The following is a 25,870-nucleotide window of genomic DNA, read 5'->3' as shown; positions in this document are numbered from 1 at the left end:
TTTAGTCAATTACATAGTATTCCATTTTTAAGAATGTGCCATAATTTAGTTAAAATTTTTGTACATGAACCTTAGGCCACTTAGAATGCTTTCTACAAAACAATGTAGCACTTGACATTTGTATACACAAGTCTTTCTGTTCCTGTAATGGTGTTACTGTGGTATAAATTCCTACAAATAGAACTTTTGAGTCAGAGGGCATATACAATATATCTATACTAATTAACAATATAAATAGTATGAGAATAAGACCAATTTCCCTTACAATTGCCAACAAAAAATTTTATCAAATTTTTGAACTTTTGCAAATTTGGAGATTTATTGTATGAGTAAGTATAGCCGAAGAGTTTGGATAGGCATAATTTTTAAGCCTGAAGTCTTATATTTTACTGTCTTCTGTGTTCTACTTCTCTCCCTCTTTATCCCTCTATCTCTCCCTCAGTATCTATCTCTCTAAACCCCTCTCTCAATATCTCTCTCAAACCCCATTCCCTCACCTTGGGGTGAGGATTTACTTGGTTGTGAATGTAACACTTTATCTGACCTTTATTAGTGGCTTGGGTCTCACTGTTTTAGAGAGAACTTGGAAAGTGCTTATAAATGACTTGGTGCCTTTGCTTTCTATCTTGTTAAGGTGATGCTTTGTTTCCATTGCTTAAAACTTCACCTCGGCCCTCTCATCCCTGAGAGGCACAAAAATGTGTCTCTCAGTTAATTTGAATTTTAGACCTCAAGCAAAAAAAGCTTACTTTATCGAAGTTGTTTTTCTTTCCACCTGTTTGCCATCTACCTTCAGTCTAATTTCATATCTATCTTGTAGAACTTCGTTGAAAGTGGCAAAGAACATCTCATCACATCAACTTCATGAAAAATTTCCCCTTCATCTAGAGCCATGTTTATCACATGGTTTGTTTCCTATATCTATAATTACTTAAATTGGTAAATGTTTTCCTGTAATATTTGAGTTTTTGTTACCATAACTTGATTGTCTTCACTAAGCCAATGTCACATTTTAAGTTTTATTATGGAAGCACCTTTGACCCAAAAAGCTTCTGGAACTCCAATTTTCATATCGATACTCCTGGTTGGCAGCAAGGACTCCTTATGCTTTTTTCATGGAGTGGTGGGATCCATTGAGCCCCTTAAGAGGCTCTAGGGACAGTCTAGTTTCACACTGTATTGTACCTCTGTGTACTTGGGTGTTCCTCAGATGCTACACCAGAGCAGCTTAAAAGTAGAAACTTGGTCAAGAATGATATGCATATGTTAGCCTATTTTATTTAATTTTTAAAAATATTTTATTTATTTATTTGACAGAGAGACAGCGCTTAACCAACTGAGCCACCCAGGTGTCCTGGATTATGGCTATTCTAATACATGTGTAGTGTTATCTCATTGTTGTTTTAATTTGAAATTTCCTAATGACATGCAATGTTGAACATCTTTTCATATGCTGTTTGACATCTGCATATCTTCTTTGGTGAGATTTTTTTTTCATGTCTTTTTGCCAATTTTTAAAGTAGGTTGTTCATTTTCTTATGTTCGGTTTGAGTTCTTTGTATATTTTGGATAAAAACCCTTTATCAGATGTGTCTTCTGTAAATATTTTCTCCCAGTTTGTGGCATGTCTTCTCCTTCTCTTGACATTTTCTTTTGTAGAGCAAATGTTTTTATTTTTAATGAAGTGAAATTGTACCAGTTATTTCTTTCATGAATCATGCCTTTGGAATTTTTTCCCACTACTTTTAAAAATTGTTATTTTTCCTTTTGTCTTATTGTTTATATTGAATCCAGCTTCAGAATATATCCAATATCTGACCTTTCCTTACCAACTTCATTGACTACAAACTAGTTCAAGCATCACTGACTCACGTTATTGCAGTTGCTTTCCAGTTGACCTGCTTCTACCTTTTCCTCAGTCAAGTTGTTAAAAACACAGAGATCACAACCACTAATATTTCAGCTCAAAACCCTCCAAAGCCTTCTCACCTTATACCTACACAGGCCTGCAAGATACCACCTCTTCCCAGTCTCATGTCCTATTACTTTTCTCATGCTCTCTTTTCTGGTAACGGGCCTCCTAGTTCTGTGAATACCCCAAAGGATCCCGTTTCAGGGCTTGGGCATGTCCTGTTTCTTCTGTCAAGAATGTTCTTCTCTAAGAACTCATAATTTGCCCCTCCTATCTTCAGATCACCTCCCAAAACAGGACTTTTTGGATCATCCCATTTAGAAAAGTACCCTTTGGAACCAATATTTCATAGAACCCGCTTATCACTTACATAGTATATATTTGCTTATCTCCTCCATATAGAATATAAACACCATGGAAACAAAGATTTGGTCTCTTAACTGCTATATTTCCAATATATATCTGGCGGGTGGGAACACTCTTCTGAGATAAACATCTTATAAATATTCCAAAGCATATTAATCTCGTTGGGATGGGAGCAAGTTGAGACAGGTTTACTAGGTGAATCATAGTTAAGGAGTGGTATCACATATGATGCTAAAAAAAAAAGGAGAAGAAGGAAAAAAAAAAGTTAAATAATTGCTGAATGTCAGGTCCAAATATTATGATAAACAGGTAAATGGCAAATGGCACTGCAGTTCCGAGCCAATGTTAATTGATAAATGTTGCTTTAGGAGTGGGATTCAGAAGTAAAATCTTGATGATGTGGTCTATACAGCCTATTTACCTTGGGTTAGAACTAAAGGCTTAAACCTTGTAGACACTGATATCTCTCTATGTATTTGGCATAGATACCCCTGGTTTTAAGAAAACTTAAAGTTGAAACCGAAATTTATTTCTTCTTGACACAACTGACATCTGTAATGGGTTTAATCATAACTAAGTCCAGTTGACTGAGAATTGGCATTCTTATATTTCCAATTTACCTTTTAGAGTCATAGTACTTTGTCAAGAGGCGTTGACATTTGTTAGTTTCTAAAATTTTTTAAAAAATTGATTATTAGAGTTTTTAAGAGAACAAAGCAAAAATTTTTTTTTATTTTTTAAAAGTCCAGAAATTTTATTTATTTATTTATATATATATTTATTTATTTATTTATTTATTTATTTATTTATTTATTATGTTCAGTTAGCCAATATATAGTACATCATTAGTTTTTGATGTAGTGTTCAATGATTCATTAGTTGGAAATAAAAACATAGGTTTTTCATAGTAATGTAAGATAAAAAATTGTGTGTAAATTTGAACTTTTTTTTAGATGACTTTAGATTTTTGCTGAGCAGTATACTTTTCATATCATTTGTCTTGATAAATATTTGTTCTTTTTTTTATCTAGTATGCTAGATAAGAAGGAAAATAAGCCTTTTATAAACAAAATCTATTTAAAGTTTTTTCTCATTCTAGTCATTTTTTTTTAAGATTTTTATTTATTTATTTGACAGAGAGAGAGAGATAGCGAGAGCAGGAACACAAGCAGGGGGAATGGGAGAGGGAGAAGCAGGCTTCCTGCTGAGCAGGGAGCCCGATGTGGGGTTCAATCCCAGGACCCTGGGATCATGACCTGAGCCGAAGGCAGACGCTTAACGACTGAGTCACCCAGGCCCCCCTTTCATTCTAGTCTTAATTTTCCTCAAGGAGATCAGTTTTATTGCTCAAAAATTCATTTATTCAGTTTTATTCAAATGAATTATTATAAACTATAGATATTTTAAATAAATCAGTAGGTATAAGTAAATTATAAAGGCTAAAATTACAAAATTCAAATTATCTTAGGTTCCTGATACGTAGAACTATCTAGTCATGACGAATCTAAAGATGTGCTATTTGAAAACTAGAAACTGCAGATGTCAAAGTAGAAATTGACCTGAGCTTAAACATTAGTTCAGTGACATTGAGTCTAATACCCCATCTTTTATGCAGCATATTCCAAGGCCATATTTTAAAAATATATAGATCATCCTGGAGTGAAACCTTTTTCATGTCTCATTTATCCATTTCTGATTTGTGAGGATTCAATTGCTGATGCCTGAAAATCAGAAAGGAAGCATTTCAAAATACTTTCAAACGTATAGTTAGTAATCGAGGATAGTCAGTTTAAATGTAGGCAATGGTTAACATGTTCTCAGAATTAAGGTGCTCTTTAAAAAATGATTCCCTTTTAGAGGCGTTGTCAAATACAGAACTGATTAAGCAATCAAACTTCACTGTAGTTTCAGAGCAAAATGTTAGCCATTCTGCCACTCATTCTTTCTTTTATTACACCTCATTATTGTCTCTTTAGATTCTTTCTTTCTGTTCCGAATGATTTCCTACCTTATGGCCATCGAAGGAACATAGTGGAAGGGTAAAGAATTAAAGTTCTATTGGCGCAATTAGTAGTAAGTGTGAACTGTTAAAGCATTTCCTCAGATGTTTTATAGCTTGTGAGACATCATCTTCACCTCAGCCGGCGAACACTGACCACCTGTTATCTATTACCATAACATTATACAAGCCGACTGACAGAAAGCAATCTGGTCTCCAGTGACTGGACTGCTGAAGCAATTGACAGGCAGTTTCCACATAGGTAAACTGTGAAAGCTAAAAGAGATGGCAAATAGAAACTCAGGCATGTGTTTAATGGAGAAATACTATTAAAACAACCCAGAAGTGGTAAAATGAATGTATTGTTCACGCATATTTTTATGGTATTCAGTTTGATTCAGTGTTTGAAGACTAACTTTAAAACCAATATTCTATGTCATACGGTTGTAATTACCTGTATGAACTTATAACTTGAGTCAGGAAGCATACTGCATTTAGTAAAGAAATTTGTAAAAGAAGTTTGTTGGTGCTAAACCAGTCTTGGTTTAAAATGAAAAAGTGGGTGGTGATGCTTTACACTAAATTTCTCTTAAACTTGATGAAGTAAATAAACTTAAAGAGAAGATAGGTTAACTTAGAAGGGAAAGCATAATTTGGCAGATTTCATTGAATTAAGGCTATTTGTTGCTGTAATGTCCTATAAGATTTCTTCTGGATGTTGAATAGCGCTGAATTTCTAATATGACTTGTTCAGTTATTGATTAGTTGCTTATCTGTTCTCTAGGAAAGTCAGATGAAGATCAGCATGACAGTATTTATAGGCTGCATCTCATCTGTGGATGTAATCCATCTTCGTTAAGTTCAGTAAAAGTGATAGATGGCATTTGGCAGTGTAATGATGTGATCACTCTACCAGCCCCTCTTTAAATCATAAGCTGTTGCTTTCTGTTGTGTAGATATTTAATCAGTTATACACCCCATTACTGATTTAATTCAGAATGTCAGTGGTAGTTGAATAATGTGAGTATTTATATATTAATATATTGTATTAATGCTCCCTTCATTTTAAGTGTGCCATTCATTTGAAAATCATAAACTGTTTCGTTCATGGGTAGGATAAATTTAATCAAGATGTTAGGCATCGAACACCTTCAGTGTTTTAATTCAGCATGTCAGTGAGAAAATGTATTCCTTTATATCTCTGTTTGTATTTTCTTGACTCGATGGATTATTTGACGGAATCAGGACTTGCTATGAGTGGAAAAAAATTCTATTAATGCATATCTTATGCATATGAACTTTGATTTTCAGATTACAAAAGAGGAATGGAACTTTGAGAAGATAATGCCAGAGCAACAAGTTTTAATATATGAAGTAGAAAACCCAGCAACTCTTTAATGGAGATATACCATTAAAACAATCTCAGAAGTTCATAAACATTCCTGTTTTTTTCCTTTTAATTTTATATTAATTTTAGCATGCAAGATGCTTTTCAAATAGAAAAATCTCTGGTTCACAATACTCTAGCTGATTATAGAGGATGAATAATTTAAACAAGTACTATTTATATTTCACATTTCTGCTCTCAAATACATTATTCATACCTTACAACATAGAAATATTTATAATTTATTCTTTTTTTTTGCAGAAAACTCGGTGGCATCACTATCTTTTAAAGACCTTTACACTAATTTTGCAGGATCTTAATGTTGATTCCAACACTCAGAATAAACATCTATGGAAAAATTTGAATACTTTGTTTGGTATGGTTTAATGATTCGATATAATTAATTGAAGAATTTTATTTTTAATTTATTAGTAGCCTCTGCATTGCCATAATAATGATAACATTTATATCTGTAATACTTCTTTCTAACAAATCAAAAATTTACATAGAAATTATCTCTTTGAACTTTGTAACATACCTAGAACAGTTAAGGAACTGCTGATTATTAACTCCATTTCATAAATGAGAAACATGATGAATTTGGGGAGTCTCTCCTACTCAGTCAACCAATAACAGTGATTAGATTGAAAATTAGTTTTTAGTCTCTACTCAGGACCTCAACATCCCTGAGGTCCCATGGTTTTAAGTGCTACAGACTTTCAGCCATTCCTTTGCTATTTCTGTGATTATTTCCTGAAAAAATATTATATGGTATATATATGGGTATGTGTGTGTACATATTTGCACATGTGTACATATATATGTACATATACATACACACACATGCACACATACTCTCAGATTCTGAATCATTATCAATAAATGTTTGTCAAACTATAAAAACAGTCCATGTTGCGATTATACTAAATTATTCAGTTTTCAAGATACTTGAGGTAAGAAGATATTTATGGAAGTATAGGAATTAGAGGCCGTATACTACAACTGGTCTTTTATGACCATTTCCATCAGAGTAGCTATTTAGATGTCTTTGGATAATCCTTTTACAAACAGAAAATAATTATTTTCCCATCTGCATCACTGTATCTTTTTCAATTTTCGTTTGATTAAGATCTTTAAGCTCCACCCCCTATTTTCTAACTGAAAATTATATGACTGCTATTTATTTCAGTTTGAGGGGAACTATTTCAACTTCACCTTCCCGGTTCCCTGCCCTTTTACCAGCACTCCTGACCTCAAGCTTATCAAGGAAACAAATCTTTACAAATCTGTTTTGGAAATCAATTGCTTTGGGCAGTAGAAGGGTTTCTCCTTCAGTTCTTCTGTTGTGAATATTAGCAAGTTTTCTGTTATTTTTAGTTTTTCTGTTTTGTTTTTCTAACTTGTTCTGGCATGATACAAACAGATAGTTTTTCCTTTCTCTTCTACAAGGTATATCTTTATTTCTTACTTATTTTCTCAAATCTAACTGCCTAATGGAGAGGTAAAGGATTATTGAATTTTTCAGTTCTATTTCCTGTCATGCAATTCTTTCTATTTTTACTCAAGAGCCTTGACATTTTCCATATATATTGCATGTTCCATGTATGCTAAGAAATTTTTAAAATCCAATAAAAAATTTTAATTTTCACATTATACCATCTCTTTTCTTTGAAATATTTGATATTTGTGATGAAAGTCCTCAACAATTTTAAAAATCTCCTTTTTGGGGGCACCTGGGTGGCTCAGTTGGTTAAGCAACTGCCTTCGGCTCAGGTCATGATCTTGGAATCCCTGGATCGAGTCCCGCATCAGGCTCCCTGCTCAGCGAGGAGCCTGCTTCTCCCTCTAACCCTCCCCCCCTCATGTACTCTCTCTCTCTCATTCTCGCTCTCTCAAATAAATAAATAAATCTTTTTAAAAAAATCTCCTTTTTGAAGTGAGATTTTGGAGGACCAGATGGTTAGTCTAAGGTAACAATAAATACAAATCTGAGGAATACTAAATTTTCAAGGGAGAACTTTTAAAATTTTCATGAAAAATAATTATAATCATTTTCTTGACAAAATGATTGTTAACTCTTATCACTTTATCTGAGTAGAAAGCCCTTTACCTCTTGTCAAACTATGTTTAGTAAGACAGTATATTGCTGATTGTCTGAACATATGGTTTTATCTGAAATTTTACTTTTCCCTGGATCACTTGAAATGCAAAAAAAAAAAAAAAAACCCTTGGTATCAGGGAAGAGAAAAGAAGATCAGAAAAAAGAATTCCTAGCATCAGTGTCACATCTTACCTCTTCTATTGTGAAAAATAATTAGTCTTTGAGGATACATTGACTTGACTGGATTACACTGACAAATTGATTTTTGTTTCCGTTGTATTTCTATTTATAAGTAGATTGGTTCTTATGTATCCTATTTCTAACTTAGTAAAACTCTCTCCTAAGTTTCTGTTTAGTCATTATCACTTTTTATGTGAAATGCAGATGTCTGTGTGGTACTGTGTGGTACCAGAGTGATGTACAACTTAACAATGCTCACATTCTGCCCTTATTGTGGGAGTATGAGATTAAAAAGGGACAATACGTGGGCAGTCAGAACAAAAGAACAGATAACCAAGCTAATGCTTAATCCATGGAATAAATAATATAAACTATTAAAATAGTGAAAAGCATATAGTAAGTACTCAATAAATGCTGTTAACTAGGTATTTTGTAAGCTTTGTGACTTCTCAGTCCCCAAATTGTTAACCTGTGACAATGAGAATTAGCACATGCACATTCTCAACACACTGTTTATAAATTTGAACTATCGTTATTTGAATGAAGTAGATGTAAGTTAGTGCTGCTATGTTCTTTAATTTTCACTGAGTAACTTAATAGGACAAATATTATTCAAGACTTTTTGTTATTGAATCCCAAAATTGGCTGCCGTGGCTCAAAAGGCCAATACTTGAGACTGAGTTTTGATTGGAAAGGGATATGAGCTTTATTCAGGAGGCCCACCACCTGGGGAGAAGGACTTTTTTTTTTTTTTAAAGATTTTATTTATTTTTATTTGACACAGAGAGAGAGATAGTGAGAGAGAGAGCACAAGCAGGGGGAGCGGCAGGCAGAGGCAGAGGCAGAGGGAGAAGCAGGCTGCCCGCCGAGCAAGGAGCCCGATGCGGGGCTCGATCCCAGGACCCTGGGATCATGACCTGAGCCGAAGGCAGCCGCTCAACCGACTGAGCCACCCAGGCGCCCCGTGAAGGACTTTTGTCTTAAAGATTTTTTTTATTTATTCATTTGAGACTCAGAGATACAGAGAGAAAGAGAGAGTGCATGCACAGGGGGAGAGGCAGAGGAGGAGCTGGACGTGGGGCTCGATCCCAGCATCCTGGGATCATGACCTAAGCTGAAGGCAGACGCTTAACCATCTGAGCCACCCAGGTGCCCCAGGACTTGTGTCTTAAAGGCCAGCTCTGAGGTTTCTGCCCAGGTTTTTAAAGAGTAGTTGATCAATACAGGGAGTGCAGTGGTCTGTAACATTTCTTGATTACGTGCAGACTGGATTGTGCCAGCCTGTTATCTCAGTACTTTGTGGTTGTGCAGAGGGTCTGATTCCTCATTGCTCTGTGTCCAGGGAGGGGTTGTTAAAAGGGGTCTGGTTCCTGTTTTGTGACTGCGGGAATGCTCTGTTCTTTCTAGGGAAGAATGCATGATCTATAGATATAGAAAGGAAGATTAGTTAAACAATCATATGGGCTAAGGGCATTTGCTGAAGTTTAAAGACTACTAGGTTAGCTAGAGGGGCCTAGGGGGCTTCATTTTGATCGTTGAATAATGAAAGAAATCAAAGGACAGGACATAGTATAAATGAATTGGTAGTATAAATAAAAGATAAAATTGTTGGATATGTTTCATAAACTCTTGAGGATAAAATTTAATGTTGCTTGTTAAAATAATTTTCTGCCAACAAATTGTTAAATTAGTAGTGAGTTAACAAGTTTTTGCAGCAATATTATTTCTTAATAATTTATACCCGAATCATTTATAAATGCAGTCTTCTAAAATGAGCATACAAATTTTGCAACCATATCAAATCATTCTTTAAATGGGTTGTAACGATAAATTCTTAGGTTTCAATTTATGCAGTCTCAGATATTGATTCCTTGACTAAATTTATAATTTAGAAATGCATTAAAGGGATTTAATTCATTTAAACAGGATTAAAGAATGATTTTTAAAGTATAAGCACTGTCAGACTAACAACAATAGATTGAACAAAGAGATTATTTTAAATGACAGTGTTGGATCATGAGAGTTTATTATGATAGTATTTAAAATGAGATATGTGAGTGACTTTCTTAAGGTTTGTTTCAGTAACTTTTTTTTTTTTTTTGAAGTTTAAGATATTTATTTCTGGTTCGTGCAAGGTCTGAAGAGAGTTGGCTGACTCCACAAGGCCGCCCTCCTCCATGCAGTGACTCAGTAATGTAGCCTGCTCCCAGGTCTCTATACCATCAGGTGGCTTCCAAGATCATCCTGGCAGGGCAAGACATTATAGAGAATTTACCCTGTTCTTCTCTGCTTTACTTAGAAATGATAAATACCTCTTCCGTTTGTCACCTATTTGCCAGAATTAACTAAGTTAAAGCAGCTGGGAAAGAGAGAGGGCAAAAGGATGTTCCTAGAGCAACAGGTGGCCACATTAGTATATGATAGAAGAAAATAGAATCAGAGGAGAGTAGTATTAAACATGAGAAAATATACAATATAATACAAAAGTGACCAATTCTTAAGTGATTCTATCTCAAACCATTGTTGCACATTGTTTTCCTCTAAACAGGTTTATGTTTAGTTAGATCAGTGTGTCTGAACATGACAGCATATTACTGACTTTTGATAATATAAAGGGGAAATATTATTCCAACGAAATGGTATTATTAATGCCTTTATAAAAAAAAATTTTTTTAAAGTAGGCTCCACACCCAGCGCGGAGCCCAACATGGGGCCTGAACTCATAACCCTCAGATCAAGACCCTGAGATCAAGACCTGAGCTGAGATTCAGAGTCAGTCACTTAACCAACTGAGCCACCCAGGTACCCCATGCCTTTATCAATTTAATTTTGTGATGAGTGATTTTAAAAGAATAATTTGGTAATTTTTAGTAGATTTCTTAGTAAAGAAGAAGCTTAAAAATCAGATATTCTTCAGGGCACCTGGGTGGCTCAGTTAGTTAAGTGGTTGACCCTTGATTTTGACTTGGGTCATGATCTCAGGGTCCTGGTATCGAGCCCTGCTCGAGGTATCAAGGGCTCTGCTCTCAACGGGGAGTCTGCTTGCAAGTTTCCTCTCTCCCTCTACCCTTCCTTCTTCTCTCTCTCTCTAAAATAAATAAATACATCTTTTTAAAAAATCAGATATTCTCCATCCCCATTTAATTGCTCTACATTTAATTTAAAAATTAATTTTTGAGCATTTAAGGAGAATTCAATAAACATGAGAAATACTGCCTATCAACACGAGGTTCTGGACATACTGAGACAATATAGAGATTATTTCTATATTCTAAGTGGTCAACCCCAGAAAGACAGTGCTTGTGCATATAACTAAGGGATCTTTGAGGAGCTTGAAACATGCTTGGGGAAGTAGACATAAAAGTTATTATGATCCAGTTTAATAAGTATAAAAATAGAAGTTTAGAGTTTGTGGAGAAGTGGGAAGATATGAGAGAAGTGACAATATGAGAAAGACATCTTGAGAAGACATTCTTTCTTTCTTTTTAAGATTTTATTTATTTATTTGAGAGAGAGCATGAGTGGGATAGGGGCAGAAGGACAAGCAGGCTCCCCTCTAGTTGCAGAGCTCAACATTGTCCTCGACAATGGGGTTGGTGGGGGGGGGGGGCTCGATCTCAGGACCATGAGATCATAACCCAAGCAGAAGTCAGAAGCTTAACCCACTGAGCCACCCAGGCACCCAGTGAGGACATTCCTTCAATGTAAATGAGAATTTCAATGATTGGAGGAGTAGGAGAAGAGCATTATGATATTTTATTTTACTTTGATAGCTAAGGAGAAAGTTTCTGCAAAAAAAAAATGCATTTGTGGCATCTTTTAAAGTTTATATTTTTAAAGATTTTATTTATTTATTTGAGAGAGAGAGAGAGATCATGAGCTGGGGGGAAGGGTAGAGGGAGAAGCAGACTCCCCGCTGAGCAGGGAGCCCAATGCAGGGTTCAACCCCAGGACCCTGGGATCATGACCTGAGCCAAAGACAGACACTTAGCCAACTGAGCCATCTAGGCACCCTTTTTTTAAGTGTATTTAATCTAGATGGTAAGAGAACATGATCTAAATCTATAACCATAATTCAGATATACTAAACTTCCCATGCACAGATTTAGACTCTTGCCCTACATCCTCCTTGAGACCATATCACCAAGAAGCTTTCCAGTCAACAAACCTAAATAAGAAATAGATATTATATGAGAAATTTCACAGAAAGATGCTAACAGGTTTTCATTGAACACCACACAGCAAATTCCCAATTAGATCTTTGTGTTTCCTTGCTCAAATTTCTCTCTCCAGCTATTACCTCATAACTTTTTCTTCTCTTCAATCACATAGCACTGAAAAATCTACTTTATTTTCCTAAGCAATTCAGCTCTCATACTCTGGTCTTCTTCTCAATAAGGAAAAGCATAAAGTCTGATTTACCTTCAAACATGTTCCTCAGGACATCTCTTCAATTCTTTCTATAAGTGGTTTATCTAGTTATTTAATTACAATAAAGAGGTATCTTTTGAGAGGCAAATACTACTGCTAAGAAGAAAAAAAGTACTCCATAAATTTAGCAAGCAAGCTTAAATCTCCTAAATTTTATTCTGAAGATAGAAGAATATAGAACTAAAAATACAGATTTGGAGTCGAAAGATAAACACAGCAAAATACAAGTTAAAGTGGTAAGGTCATGTTTTAATCAGTAATGTATTATTGCTTAATGTAGGAAAGTCCAGTATTAACTGATTTGTACAGAGATGATTGAATGATTTAAAGGGAGAATGAGAGAATAAGGAGTGGGGTGAGCAGGGGAAAGAAAATGAAAAATTGCAGCATTGGTCATCATAAATTCCATTAGGCCAGCTGTGTCTGTAGCTGGCAATTATGAAAGTTAGGATTTTATTCTCCCATAGAGACTGAGAGTATAGTCCCTATTTTACCTGATGGTTACATTTCAAAGGAATAGCTTTCAGGTCCTTGAGAATGACACTCTTGAGTTGTAGGAGATACCTACATATTAAAAGGGAGAGAGGAAGGATTCATCATTGTAAATTCTTTTTTGTAAATGCTCTAAGAAAGAGTGGTCAAGGCCGATCAGCAAGTGTTGGCTGGAATATAAAGTAAATTCTTTTGGCAGCCTTGAACTTTCTCAAGCAGGCACTTTAAGGGGATTTAGGGTCATTCTAGGGTTGCCACCTTAAGCTGTTAGGAAAGAGGTTAGTGTTTGTTTAATTTTTTAGCATGGAGACAGGGAGTGAATGAAATAATTTGTGCTGAGAGTCTACAGTTTTTAAAGGCCAAGGTTGAGGGCTAGTCCAGAAGAGGGCTCAGAGAGGGTCTTTATCAGGGGTCATAGGATATTGCTTATAGTTCAAGTCATGAGATGTCTTCTATTTACTAAGAGCCTGGGATCACTCATAATGGGAAATAGGAGGAGAGAGTAGTAATAGATCTATAGAGAGAGGCAAGAATGTATATAATCATGAAAGTCAAGCAATAGAGAATTATGGGAAGAAATAAAAAGAATGAGACACTGTGAAGGGTGACATATAAATCACCAAGATGTCACTGATGTGTACCACAGAGAACAGAAGGCCAAACTAAAGTTGTACTAGATGAATTTGGTCCATAATTTTTTCTCTTCCTCCAATAATCTTCCACTTTCTAAAGAGAAGTACAAGAAGTAAATTGAAGAATGATACAGCTTTAGAGGAATGAAAGGTACAGAAAAACATAAAAATTGAGGCTAGTAGTTAAGACATCATTAAAATGGTTGACCATGTTGTTCATTTTTGGTGGGCCATATATCATAGTTTGAGTACAGTAATTAATTATATGATGAAAGACAGATTTCATACTTAAACTTTGGGGTACAAATAAACATTAAGTTCAGTTATAATGAAAACACTGAAAAATAAGAAGGTAGTTGGGAGAGGATGACAGCCAAGTTGAAGCCCAGAAGTGGTATTGTTGAGTGTGATTACTATTGAGTAGAGAAAGTCATAACAGTTGAGAAATGCTGAGGATTAGTAAGTATAAGATCTGATAAAAAAATTTAGGTCACTAAGGATGATGAGGATGGAGATGAGGGGAGGAAATGGGGACATTTTATAAATGAATTCAGAGAAGACTGTAGAAATTAATGCTGGGGAGAAATAAATTTTAAAAATGAGTTGCATAGACTGAAATTATTTCATTAAAAGGTAGGTGGAAATTTGAAGACATTTTAATTAAAATGCTTGTGCGACTGGAATAAATGTTATGATGTAAACTTGTTCAGAAGTTTTGTACTTCTTAAAATCTATATTATGTTATTTGGCATTTAATTAATAACATGTTAGTGGGGGGGAAAGGTTTTTCTTCTTGTAGATTCTAGGGTCCTCCTTTTTGTGTATTTCCTTCTTTATAGTGCTGAGGATATAGTAAGTAATAAATAATTCTCCTTTGCTTGTCATTGGGATAATTGCAAGGAATTTAACACTGTTGTTATTTTGCTTTAAACGTTAGTTAAGTGTGTTTACAGTTATATACCTCCCACTCCATTTAAACATGTGTAAAGTCTGGGGCACCTGGGTGGCTCAGTGGGTTAAGCGTCTGCCTTTGGCTCAGGTCATGATCTCAGGGTCCTGGGATCAAGCCCTGCATTCAGCTCTCTGCTCAGCGGTGAGTCTGCTTCTCCCTCTCTCTGCCCCTCCACCTGCTTGTGTTCTCTCTCTCTCAAATAAATAAATAAAATCTTTAAAGAAAATAAACATGCATAAATTCAATTTTATTTATTCAAAACATTTCAATGGGGGTTATCTACTAAGGTGAACCTTTGTATTTCATATTGATATTTTTAGTTGGCTTTTTTTGGCTTTTTTTTTTTTTTGCATTATAGTATTTTAATATTGTGTGCATGGGGGCACTTGGGTGGCTCAGCTGGTTAAGTGTCTGACTCATGATTTCAGCTAAGGTCATGATCTCAGGTCGTGAGATGGAGGGAGTCTGCTTGAGATTCTCTCCCTCTGCCCCTCCCCCAACTCTTGCATTCACTCTCTCTCTCTCTTTCTAAAATAAGTAAATAAATCTTTAAAAGAAAATATTGTGTGCACATACAATGCATAGTATTTTTATGTAATCAATGTATTATACGTAACAAACGTATTCTGAATATGTCACAGTTTTTAAAAGATTAGAGAATAATCTCTATTTAAATAAAATTCTTACCACCTTTTCATATTGAGTTGAATGCTAAAACACTATTATTTCCTAGAGATCATGTGTTTCTATCCACCTCTTAAGTTCCTTTCTATTGCCAATAATAATTTCTATCCTTTTTCTTTGCAAAATTTGGCCATAGAGAATCAAACCTTTGTTCCACAATCCCTGTCATCTGGAATAGCCTTTCTCTATTTTCCTGTTTCGTAACTGCTTATCTTTAAAAAAAAATATCACCTCTATTCAGTCTTTACTTCCTTTCTTATGTCTCTCTATCTTTGTTTCTTTCTTCAGAAAAATTTAATATTTTCTAATTGCTTAATTTTCTAGTAGTCCCACCCCTTTTCCACCCAAAGATCATCGAATATTTTATCAACCAACAAGTAATAATACTAAGACTCAAAGATATAGTTCAAATGGTTGAGATTATTCCAAGGGATGAGGAATAAATAATGTGAAGACCAACTTCTTATAATAAGGAGAGAATTATATTTTCAAATGTAGATTGTGCTGTCTTAGAGTTCAGAAACCCACTCCTATAACAAGTGTTATTTCTCCTATTCTATTTGTGGAAAATGGGGATGATAATTTATCCAACAAAGCGTCAATGTTGCTAAGCATAATTGACTATAGCCTTGTGTAGAACAATGCAATAGTAGTAGTAGTAATAATAATAATAATGCTGACTTATATTTAAGCTCTTTGTACTAAGCACTGTTTTTAAACTTTACGTATGTTAACTCATGTAATCATCCCAAATGCCTTATGAATTTGGTAATATAATTATCCCTACATTACAAATAAGGAAATGAAAATACAGAAAAGTTAAATGAATTGCCCATGGTTTTATAGCTGGTAAGTGATAGTGCAGGGATTCAAAGCGATTATCTGAATCCAGAGTTTGTGCTCTTACTTATTACTGTACATGTTTCTCCAACATATTAGGTCTTGGGTATATAAGAATTAAAACATTAATTTGCAGACCCTGCCTCCAATGGATTAATATAGTAGAAAGCTATATTGATTTATTCCACAAATAATTTCAGTTGCTTTTTCTATGCCTGGAACTTTGTTCAGTGTTGGGGAAACAACTGAGAACAAACCCCTCATGTGTCCTGCTCTTATTCTGATGTGGTGACAGACAAAAAGAGTGCAAATAGCAAAGGGCAAAGAAAAAGAATACATAAGCATGGAGATGGTATTTAATTCTATGAGAATAGATCAGATAAACTAGGGGACAGAATCAAAAAGAAGAGGACTCTAAATGAAACCTTAGATAATACCTATATTTTAGAGGTTGGGTGGAAGGGTTGCAAGCAGAGGATGCTGGGAAAGAGACAACCAGTGAGATAAGGAGAAGACAGGAAAGAAGATGTCAAACAAATGAGCAAACAACATCTCTTGAAAGGGTTTCAAAAGAAAGGCAGTATTGCTAAGTAATTAAATAAGATGAAAAAATGTGCATTGGATTTAGCAATTGAGAAATTGCTGGTATCTTAAAAAGGAGTAGTTTCAATGTAGTTGTAAAAGATGTCATATGATCTAGTAAAATGGGAGGCCTTTATGTTGTAAGAAAGAGTGGAGAGAAGAAAAGGACCAATGCCCTTGATAAAGAGCACAAGTAGTGGACTTCCCTGTTGTAGAAAGACATTCATTTCTCTTAAGGGCAAGATACAATGGAAATGGGCCTGTAAGTTTGGTGGGAAGCTAAGGGGTATGTTTCTGATGAATTTTAATATCAATACAAAGTACTTTGGAAATCTTGCACCTAATTTAATTGACTCCACAATTTTATTTTTTCCATCTAATTTTGTGCTTTTGTCAAAGAATAGTACCTATTTAAAATATTAACAATGGAACAGCCCATAAGTTAAAAAATTATTAAATGAGAGGATGATGATGATACTGATCCCTTAAGTTTATTTGCTTGATAATATAAATTAATTTATACTCAAATTGTTAATGTCTTCATGAAATCTACAATTATAATACTTAAACCTTTAGATTCTTTCTATTTTTTGAAAGATTGATCTCTTAATTTGTTAATCTCATAAGTTTTTCTTGGATTCCTGATAACAAAAGTTCTAAAATCTAAAGGTAAATTAGTATTCAAATTCATATTGTTCTATGAAGCATTTCACTTGCCGCTTACTATTGAAAAGATAACCCCCTCAAAAAGACATGTTGCTTTATAGCTTTGCTTAGTTGTTCTGTACTATTACAAATGAGTACTTCATTTTTTCCAAAGGGGACAAACTATTATACATGAAGAACTTTTAATTTCTTTTTATTTTTAAGCTGTATTTATTTGAGAGACAGAGAGCATGCACATGAAAGTGGGGGGGGAGGGGCAGAGGGAGAGAAACTTCAGGTAGACTCCTTCCTCAGTGTGGAGCCTGAGGTGAGACTCAGTGCAGGGCAGGGCTTAATCTCAGGACCCAGGAGAACTTGACCTGAACCAAAACCAAGAGTCAGACACTTAACCTACTGAGACACCCAGGCATGCCCATGTGCAAAGCTTTTAAAAGGAAAAATGACTTGGAATCTAAAAATCAAGATAATTTACTATTATTCTTGATTTTCTAAAGCCATTAAAAAATCTTGTTTATTACTTAAACATACTTGTTCTAAGTATTATAGTGATTCAGAAAGAATTATTATTCAATTTTAATTATTTCTATATAGCTTAAAAACATAGACATTGTATCAAGTTACTTACATATGATATGTAAAGAAACAAATTTAACATCAGAATATGGAAGTTTAGCTTACACTGAGTCTCATATGTTTAAGACCAATCACCTGATAAAATAGCTTTAAAAAACCAAGAGCTGGCAGAGCAACAAAAGGATGTCTGGAATAACATTTCCTCCACTCCACTCTACTCCACAGAAATCCATTAATAAGAGGGAGCAAAGAAGCCAAAACAGGTAATTTTGCTGCGGATCAGAATGGCATAGAAGGGATAACATTGATTCAAGTCAGAGTGAAATCAAGGTCTGAAATCACCAAGTAAAGGGTTATTTAAAAACAAACAAGCAAATGAAAAATAGGCAGTAGGCAGAATCAGGCAAGAGATAATGGTTGTAGCACATGGGCGAATACTGAAGAAGTGAGACTGAGTCAGAAGCAAAGTGATGTAGAAAAAGGATGGCTATCAGTAATGTTAGATCAGATACCTGAAGAAGGAAAGGCAGAGCTGAAGAAGGAAAGGGAAATGGAGGGGGAAGAGGGGGTGGAGGGGAGAGGGAGGAGGAAGAAGAAAAAGAGGAGAAATACATACAGTAATGGCTAAATAAAGTGTTATGCTTCATAACATCATATCTCCTCTTGACTGAAGTCCGTTTAAAAGGCCCTAAGATTAGCAGAAACTATATGTATGTGTTCTGTCCAATTAATAGTATGTACCACATTTATTATTTAACTAAACGTGTATAATTGACAAATGTGCAGCAAATACTTTTCATGAAATTATTAATTTATCACTAAGGAATAGCTCATAAGCTGGATATAATGCTACATTTCTGTTAAGGACCATGTATACCTGTAGTATAAGGTTCCCAAAGCACTCATTTCTATGCCTTTCTTAAGACTGTGTTTTTGAAGTTGTTTCTCATCTTTTCTTCTGTGCAAGAAAATGACATTTTATGGTCCATTAAAAATAATAGAATAAAATAAAACATAGAAAAGCACTAATCATTTATAAATTAGTAAGTTATTCTCTGAAGGATATTATTTACAAAAAGTATTTAAGCAATGAACAGGTGAGGAGGACCTTACACCAAGGGAATACATATCTAATGATGGATCTTGAGAAACTGGGTCTTAGTTTGGATAAGAAGGCCTTCCCTTTCTTTATATGATATTAAGAAATTATTGTCTGTTCTGTTTATAAAGGAATTGCTGTTGAGATCATTTTGTATGGTATTAACTGATTGAGGGAAATGTTGAATTTTATCTAGACACCTGGAAATGGGCAGAAACACCTGCTTCTCAAGAATATTTAAGTTCCTGACTTTGGCCTGAGGATTTACCGCAGTCTCACAAAGGAAATGCGGATGGGTTCTTAGTGACTTACTAATTATATTTCTCAAAGAAAGCCTGTACATAGAAGGTGTCCCAGCCTTTCCCTGGAGGGTGAAATATGACATACTTCAGTGTTTTAGAAACCTTGGAGTTTATATTTTTCCTGGAAGCCCTAGGCATTCCAATGTTAGTTTAATCTTACTTGAGTCAGTGCTTATCTCCGGTTACTCCTGAAGGAACGACACAACTATAATTAACCATATGCTCAATTTTTTAATGGCTTATATTTCTTTGCTTCCATTAGTGGTGAAACAAGATAAAGGCATTTGTTGAGACATGTCTGAATTTATAAAATTTTCAGTGGAGTCAAGTTCAGGCATAAACTAGGATTTTAATGGTTTTAAACCTGAAAACACACACACACACACACACACACACACACACACACGTAAAATTAAGAAAAAAAAACAAAAAACAAAAAACAAAACACTGTCACCTAAAAGCTTCAAGCTGTTTCAATTTGCTTCAATACTCCCTTAGGGCAAATTGTTCCTTTTTTCTGGCAAACCCAAGTAAATAGTCCTGTTTGTTATGCAATGTAAAGCAAATACTATCTTCTAACTTGGAAATATTTGAGGTAATCTGGTTCCAGGGAATTAAAACCACTTTTGGGATAATAGTGAACACTTGTCTTTGTTAAAGATAGATTGCATGACTGCAAACAAGTTTGTTTTTGGAAAGAAAAAAGTTCGGTTTAGTAAGTAGGATAATGAGGACAAAAGAGTAATACAAAGCAATTACCCATTCAAACTCTTTGAATGGATTGTGTCTCAAGAGGGATGAGGGCCTGAGGTTAAATATCCACATTCTTGAAAGATAGCTTTATTGCAATACTTTGGGCACAAGGGTCAAATTCAGGTGGTCAACCATGGAGCAGTTGTATAGGTATGTTCATTGACTGGAACCACATCGTTAATGGCTACTTGGATTGGGATCTCTCCATTATATATCTACTAGTTATTTTTGTATATAATAGGCTATTAATTTTGGTTTATTTATTCAATGCTTGCCATATTACTGAACTCTTAATAGTTTTTCAGCAGATTCTTTGTTTTCCAGATATTTAGTCATAAAAAAAATATTCTTTTTCTCAGTAGAATTGTCCCTTGTTTAAATCTGTAGACTATCATATAGATTTTGATTTTTTTTTTAGTTTTTAGTAAATTAGACTAGTAAAAAAATGTTGAGCTTTTTAAAAGTTAAAGAATATAAGAACATAAAGATTCAGGGCAAAGTGTACAGATAAAAGCTATTGCTATAGTTTAGGTGTGGTGATGGTTGACATCCCAAATATTTGGCAGCCTGTAGTGGGCCATTCCCAATCTGAATGAATATCAAAAAGTTCGGATCATACCCTGGCCAGTACCCTCTACTGGTACCTATCAGTCTTGGTATGTGATTTGTTAATGGCCTTACATAATCTGAGGAAATAAAAATGAAAGCTTATATCTGAAAGGTATTTTAGATAGTCATTTTATCGTATTTATTAATGTGAAAATAAAAACGTCTTCAAACCAGTAGGTGGTAGTCTAATTTATAGTAAGAGATCTACATTATAATCTATTAAAATCAGTTCACCAGTTGAATAATTAGAAAAGGGAAAATAACCCACACAGTTAATCATTTGTAAAGCATTTTGGTTAGGTAGACTTAAGAGAAATTAGCAGGTATTTTAATTTCCTACAATATCCTTACTGGCTAACAATTAAACCATGTCCATTTTTGTTCACCGACATTGTATACTATGTCTAGTAACCCTGTGGCTAGACTCATAATAGAAATATAAGTAGTTATCAAATTAGAACTTAAATTGTACCCAATTTATCGATGCTAATTCTCATATTATTTTATACATTTCCTTCAATAGAGTTCCAGATTTACTTTGATCATCCATAGACCATTTCACACATTTAAAGTGTCAGTATTTTCAGAGTTGTGCAACCATAATGACCATCAATTTGACAATATTTTCCTCACCCCACCCCCCAGGAAAAGCTCATACCAATTAGCAGTTACTTTTTATTCTCCCACCCCATGCTCCCTAACCAGACAACCACTAACCTATTTTATGCCTTTAAAGATTTCATGTAAAGGAAATTCTAGAGTAAGTGGTCTAATGTAACTGGCTTCTTTCACTTAGTATATCATTTTTGTGGTTCATCCATGTTTTAGCTTATATCAGTACTTCATTCTTTTTTATTACTAAAACATATTCCATTGTACAGATGTACCACAATTCATTTATCCATTCAGCAGCTGGTTGATATTTGGGCTATTTCTGCTTTGGGCTGTTATGAATAAAACTGCAATGAACATGTGTGTCCACGTGGATATACGTTTTCATTTCTCTTGGGTATGGACCTACCGGGGAATTGCTTTGTCAAGTGGTAATTATATATTTAAAATTTTGAAAAACTGCCAGACTGTTTTCCAAAACAGCTGCACTATTTTATATTCCCACCAGCAATGTATGAATGTTCCAGTTCTTTGCTGAAACTTGTTGTTACCTTTTTAAATTACAGTCATCAAAATGGATGTGAAGGATGATTTTGATTTCCATCTTTGTGATGGCTGATAATATCAAACACGGTTTATGTTTTATCAGCCATTTGAATACCCTCATTAGTACCTGGGTTGAAAATTGAGCCTGCTTCTCTGTCTTTAGATCCCGCAGACAAAATTAGGATGCTTTATACTACTAATATAATTTCAAACAACAAACCTTCTGATACTTCATGGCTTTAGTAAATAAGCCAATGAGTAAGAGAATAGGAAACTTTCAAGAGGAGAGGCCATTATGATGTTTTGCAGTTAGAGCATATTCTTAAAATAAATATTATTTCCTGTTAATTTTGCTACAGGATTTAATCTGTGACTGTTGTTCCAGCCAGATGAATGGCAATGATTTGTACTTGTAGCTTCCTCCCAAGAGCATCTTCATTGCCTTTCCCATTTTGTAAGCTCTTATCCTGAACACTGTAAAGACAAGAAGGAGCTGTTGTCCCTTCTTCAGTTGTGATGAGATGAAGGCGTGTTCTCTAGGAAGTCCTCTGGGTAGTTGTCAGAGTAGTTTTTGGTGTCAGTGCCAGGCTGGTAGGATCAATTTCCTATTCCATTTCTGTGGAAATTAGAATCTAGGAAATTAACGATAGCCATGGTTCTGAGTTATTTGCCTGCCTTGTATTTTTAATGAACTGACCTCCTCTTCTTACTTCTACAAAAACGTGTCAGGACCTCATTCATGCTTAGCCAAACCTAATTCCCAGCTCAAAGGAGGTTGGAGGGAAGGGACCTCTCTCACTTTTTTTTTTTTTTTTTAAATAAGTGCATGGAATGAAGAGGTAGTATTTTTTACTTGGTTATGCATCACACTTTCAATATAATTATTTTGCTGAGGTAGAAAGTATGGAGTTGCAAAAATAGCACTGTTATTTATTTATTATTTATTTGTTTGTTTATCTATTTACTTATTTAAATTATGCCCATTTGTTTAATTCTGTTTAATATTTTAGGGCTGGTTGAGTGGATAGATAGGCATTTTACTTTAATTTTCAAACTACATAATTATCTGCCAGGATCAATAACTCCAAGTTCTTATTCTACCTGTTCAACTGATTCAGGAGCCTTAGTATTCAAACACACACACACACTCACACACACACACACACGAACCCACATTGTGTGAAATAATCACAAAAATGATATGAATATCTTAATGTCATCTCAACTAAGATTTTTCATGATTTTTAATTTTATGTATGTCTTTAACTGGCTATTGTTTAATGACAAGTACAATTTAAATAGAGAATCAGATATCTTTTTGAGAAAAAGTGCATTACTGAAATACTTTAAAATGTAGCACCAGATTATGATTAAGTGTACTGTCAGGTTGTCATTTATTACAAAAATAAAATAAAAGAGATTGTACCTGGATAATGAGGTGTATTATGTACTCCAGTAAACCTGGACCTGTCAGCCATAGAAAAGGAGAGTCTGCTTCATCTCCATGGTGATACCAAGTGTTTTTTCCTGATGCGGCAGGGAAAAGGTGGCCATGAAGATGATCTGTCAGTGCCAGTAGAGGGGGAAGTTACAGAATGAGGGTAGATGAATGATTCTGATCTACATGGATTTTTTCAGAGCTACACCATTTCTTATTCTGTTTGTGAATGATGAAAGAGCATAATGCTGCTTACACTACTAATAGAGTTAGCTTCATTTCTAACATGGTTTGAAAGTGCAAAAAATACAGTGGAATGGATGATTTTTTTAATTAATAATGGAAGTAACTGTGATCAGTTTTAATCTCCCACCTACTCACCTCAAGTAAGAACACCATATGATTCATATAAAAAGAGTTTAACAGATGTTATTGTGATTATGTTTAATAATTTTTTCCCCATCATCTCTGGCCTAAGTTTCCATACTAATCACCAACATTAATTTCTTGTAAATTGTTTTGTTGAATGTGTGAGAGGAGGCCACTCATAGTAAATAACTAGTTATGCAATTCACCTAGAGTCAGACAGGTTGAAACTAATGAGTCATTTGTTTGATTCTAGCTTTGTGTGGATTGAGCATTGGTGATAGGGGCTATAAACCCATCTCTAAATGGTAGTACTAAAGAATACAGGCTTTTGGAAGCAGATGAACCTGTGTTAAAAATCTTACTTTAACTCTATCAGTCCTGTGACCCTGGGTTTCAGTGTCCTTTTTAGGAAAAGAAGAACAATAAAACTTCACAGAGTAGCTTACAGATAAAGTGACGCATGCTAAATAACACAATTCCTAGCGGAAAGACAGTGCCCGATAAATGGTAGCTAATAATTTTATCGTTAGTGGATTCTTCTCTGTTGTGTGTAGAAAAAAAAAATGACAAAACTTAATCACATTAAAGAAATCTAGTTCAAAAGACTTTAATATTGTTTTGCACTCCCACTAAGTTCTATCGAACATCAAACTAAGTATTTACCCATCTTAAACCTGAAAATAACCCTTTTTATTTACCTAATTTTAGAAGAGCTGAATAATTCCTTTCAGAGATTCTTTGAGAGAAATACAGTGGAAAAACTCTGCTTGTTATAATGTTAATTTCTTAGCATGACTGCCAAAGCTATAGATATCCTTCCCTGAAATTAAACATGCTAAGAGTAATAAATCTGAGAAAAACAGACAACACGAAGGAAAAACTATAATAATTTGGTTATACTAAAAAAGGTACTCAAAGCACCTCTGAAAAATAACACAGCTATCTTGTATAACACAAGATAGTAATTGGGAAAACAATTTAAGAAATAACTACTCTTGTTTTTCACACTGTCACTTTTATGTACTGGAATCTATGTGCTACCATTTATCTTTTCTGACAACACTTAAAGCATATGTTAGCCGGTAATTAATTTCATTTTCTTTTACTTTTATATCACATTAGCTGAACAGAATCAAAGAACTTACTACAGTAACTTATTAAAACATTCTCTACCATTGTTTAATAGTTGGAAGTGTAGTGTTGGATTTGGCTTTTCAATACTCTTGTAGTTTTTGATGTGTTAACTTTTCCTTGACGTCTTCAGATATAGTATCAAGATAAAATTCATTATGACTATACCTCGATGGAACCTCTACATATGATTTTCAAAAGCATCTGTAAATTATTGCACAGTGGATACTTTTTGAAAATTAATGATTGAGATATGAAAAAAAAAAGAGACACCATTTTCTTAAATAAAAATTAATTGCTTAATTGAGGTTTTTTTTCTTGAGGGGGGTGGTGAGACGATTCAGACTTTAGTGACATGATTTTGCAAAAACTGCTCTTGTGACAAATATACCAGTTCATAGCTCAGTTTTGCTGTGTGTAATCAGCTATCAGTTGTAGGCATCAAAATTAATATGTTTTTATTTTGGAGAGTTTGTGAAGAAATGATTGCTAAAATAACATGTAAATATATGAATGTATCTTAAATTCCTTTTCTGTGCAGAAACTATGTCTTTTGTAGATAAGAGTGTAAATTTATTCTTTTCTTTCCTCCATCAGATGTGGGTTCCGTTGAAGGACTTGCTTATCACAGGGCTTGGGATACACTGTACTGGACCAGCTCCACTACCTCATCCATCACCAGACATACAGTGGACCAAACACGCCCAGGAGCATTTCACAGGGAGGCAGTCATTGCCATGTCAGAGGATGACCACCCACATGTGCTAGCCCTGGATGAATGCCAAAAGTAAGAAAGAGTGAATTGTTATTTCTTCATTATAAGTCAAAGATTATCAAAGATATGTTAATTTTAAAAAGAATTAACTTTTAAGACACAGGTATTCTTTGAAGTTTTCCTTTCCTGATTCATAAAACTATTTTTTAAAAAGAGCATTGTAAATGAGTAATTAGAATCCAGGCTTGTGAAATGCCAGGTATCAACTCCATGAGAATTCCAGCAAAAGCAAATTTAAATGATGAAAGGGAAAACAGAAACAATACTGTGCTGGGAAAGGTATATGAAGAAGACACTAAAGCATGATAAATGATAAATGATAAATGATAAATTGATAAATGATAAATTGAAATGATAAATCTGAAAAAAAAAAACCTGTTAACATGTATTAAAAACTAAAAGATGTTTCTATAATCTAATTAAGTAATTTTAACAACTG

General features: G+C 34.3%; 1 protein-coding gene across 1 annotated transcript in view; it reads left to right on the top strand.

The window, feature by feature from the left end:
* The window catches only part of LRP1B (LDL receptor related protein 1B), a 1,499,204-nt gene that overhangs the window by 1,121,448 nt on the left and 351,886 nt on the right, over positions 1–25,870 (top strand). Inside the window, exon 42 of the mRNA XM_044913608.1 lies at positions 25,254–25,443. Within this exon, the coding sequence (XP_044769543.1) occupies positions 25,254–25,443 (190 nt within the window). The remainder of the gene's footprint in view (positions 1–25,253; positions 25,444–25,870) is intronic.

This window comes from Neomonachus schauinslandi, chromosome 3, assembly GCF_002201575.2.
Source record: "Neomonachus schauinslandi chromosome 3, ASM220157v2, whole genome shotgun sequence".
In the NCBI taxonomy this organism is placed as follows: Eukaryota; Metazoa; Chordata; class Mammalia; order Carnivora; family Phocidae; genus Neomonachus; species Neomonachus schauinslandi.
This window is presented reverse-complemented; position numbering and strand designations above follow the sequence as displayed.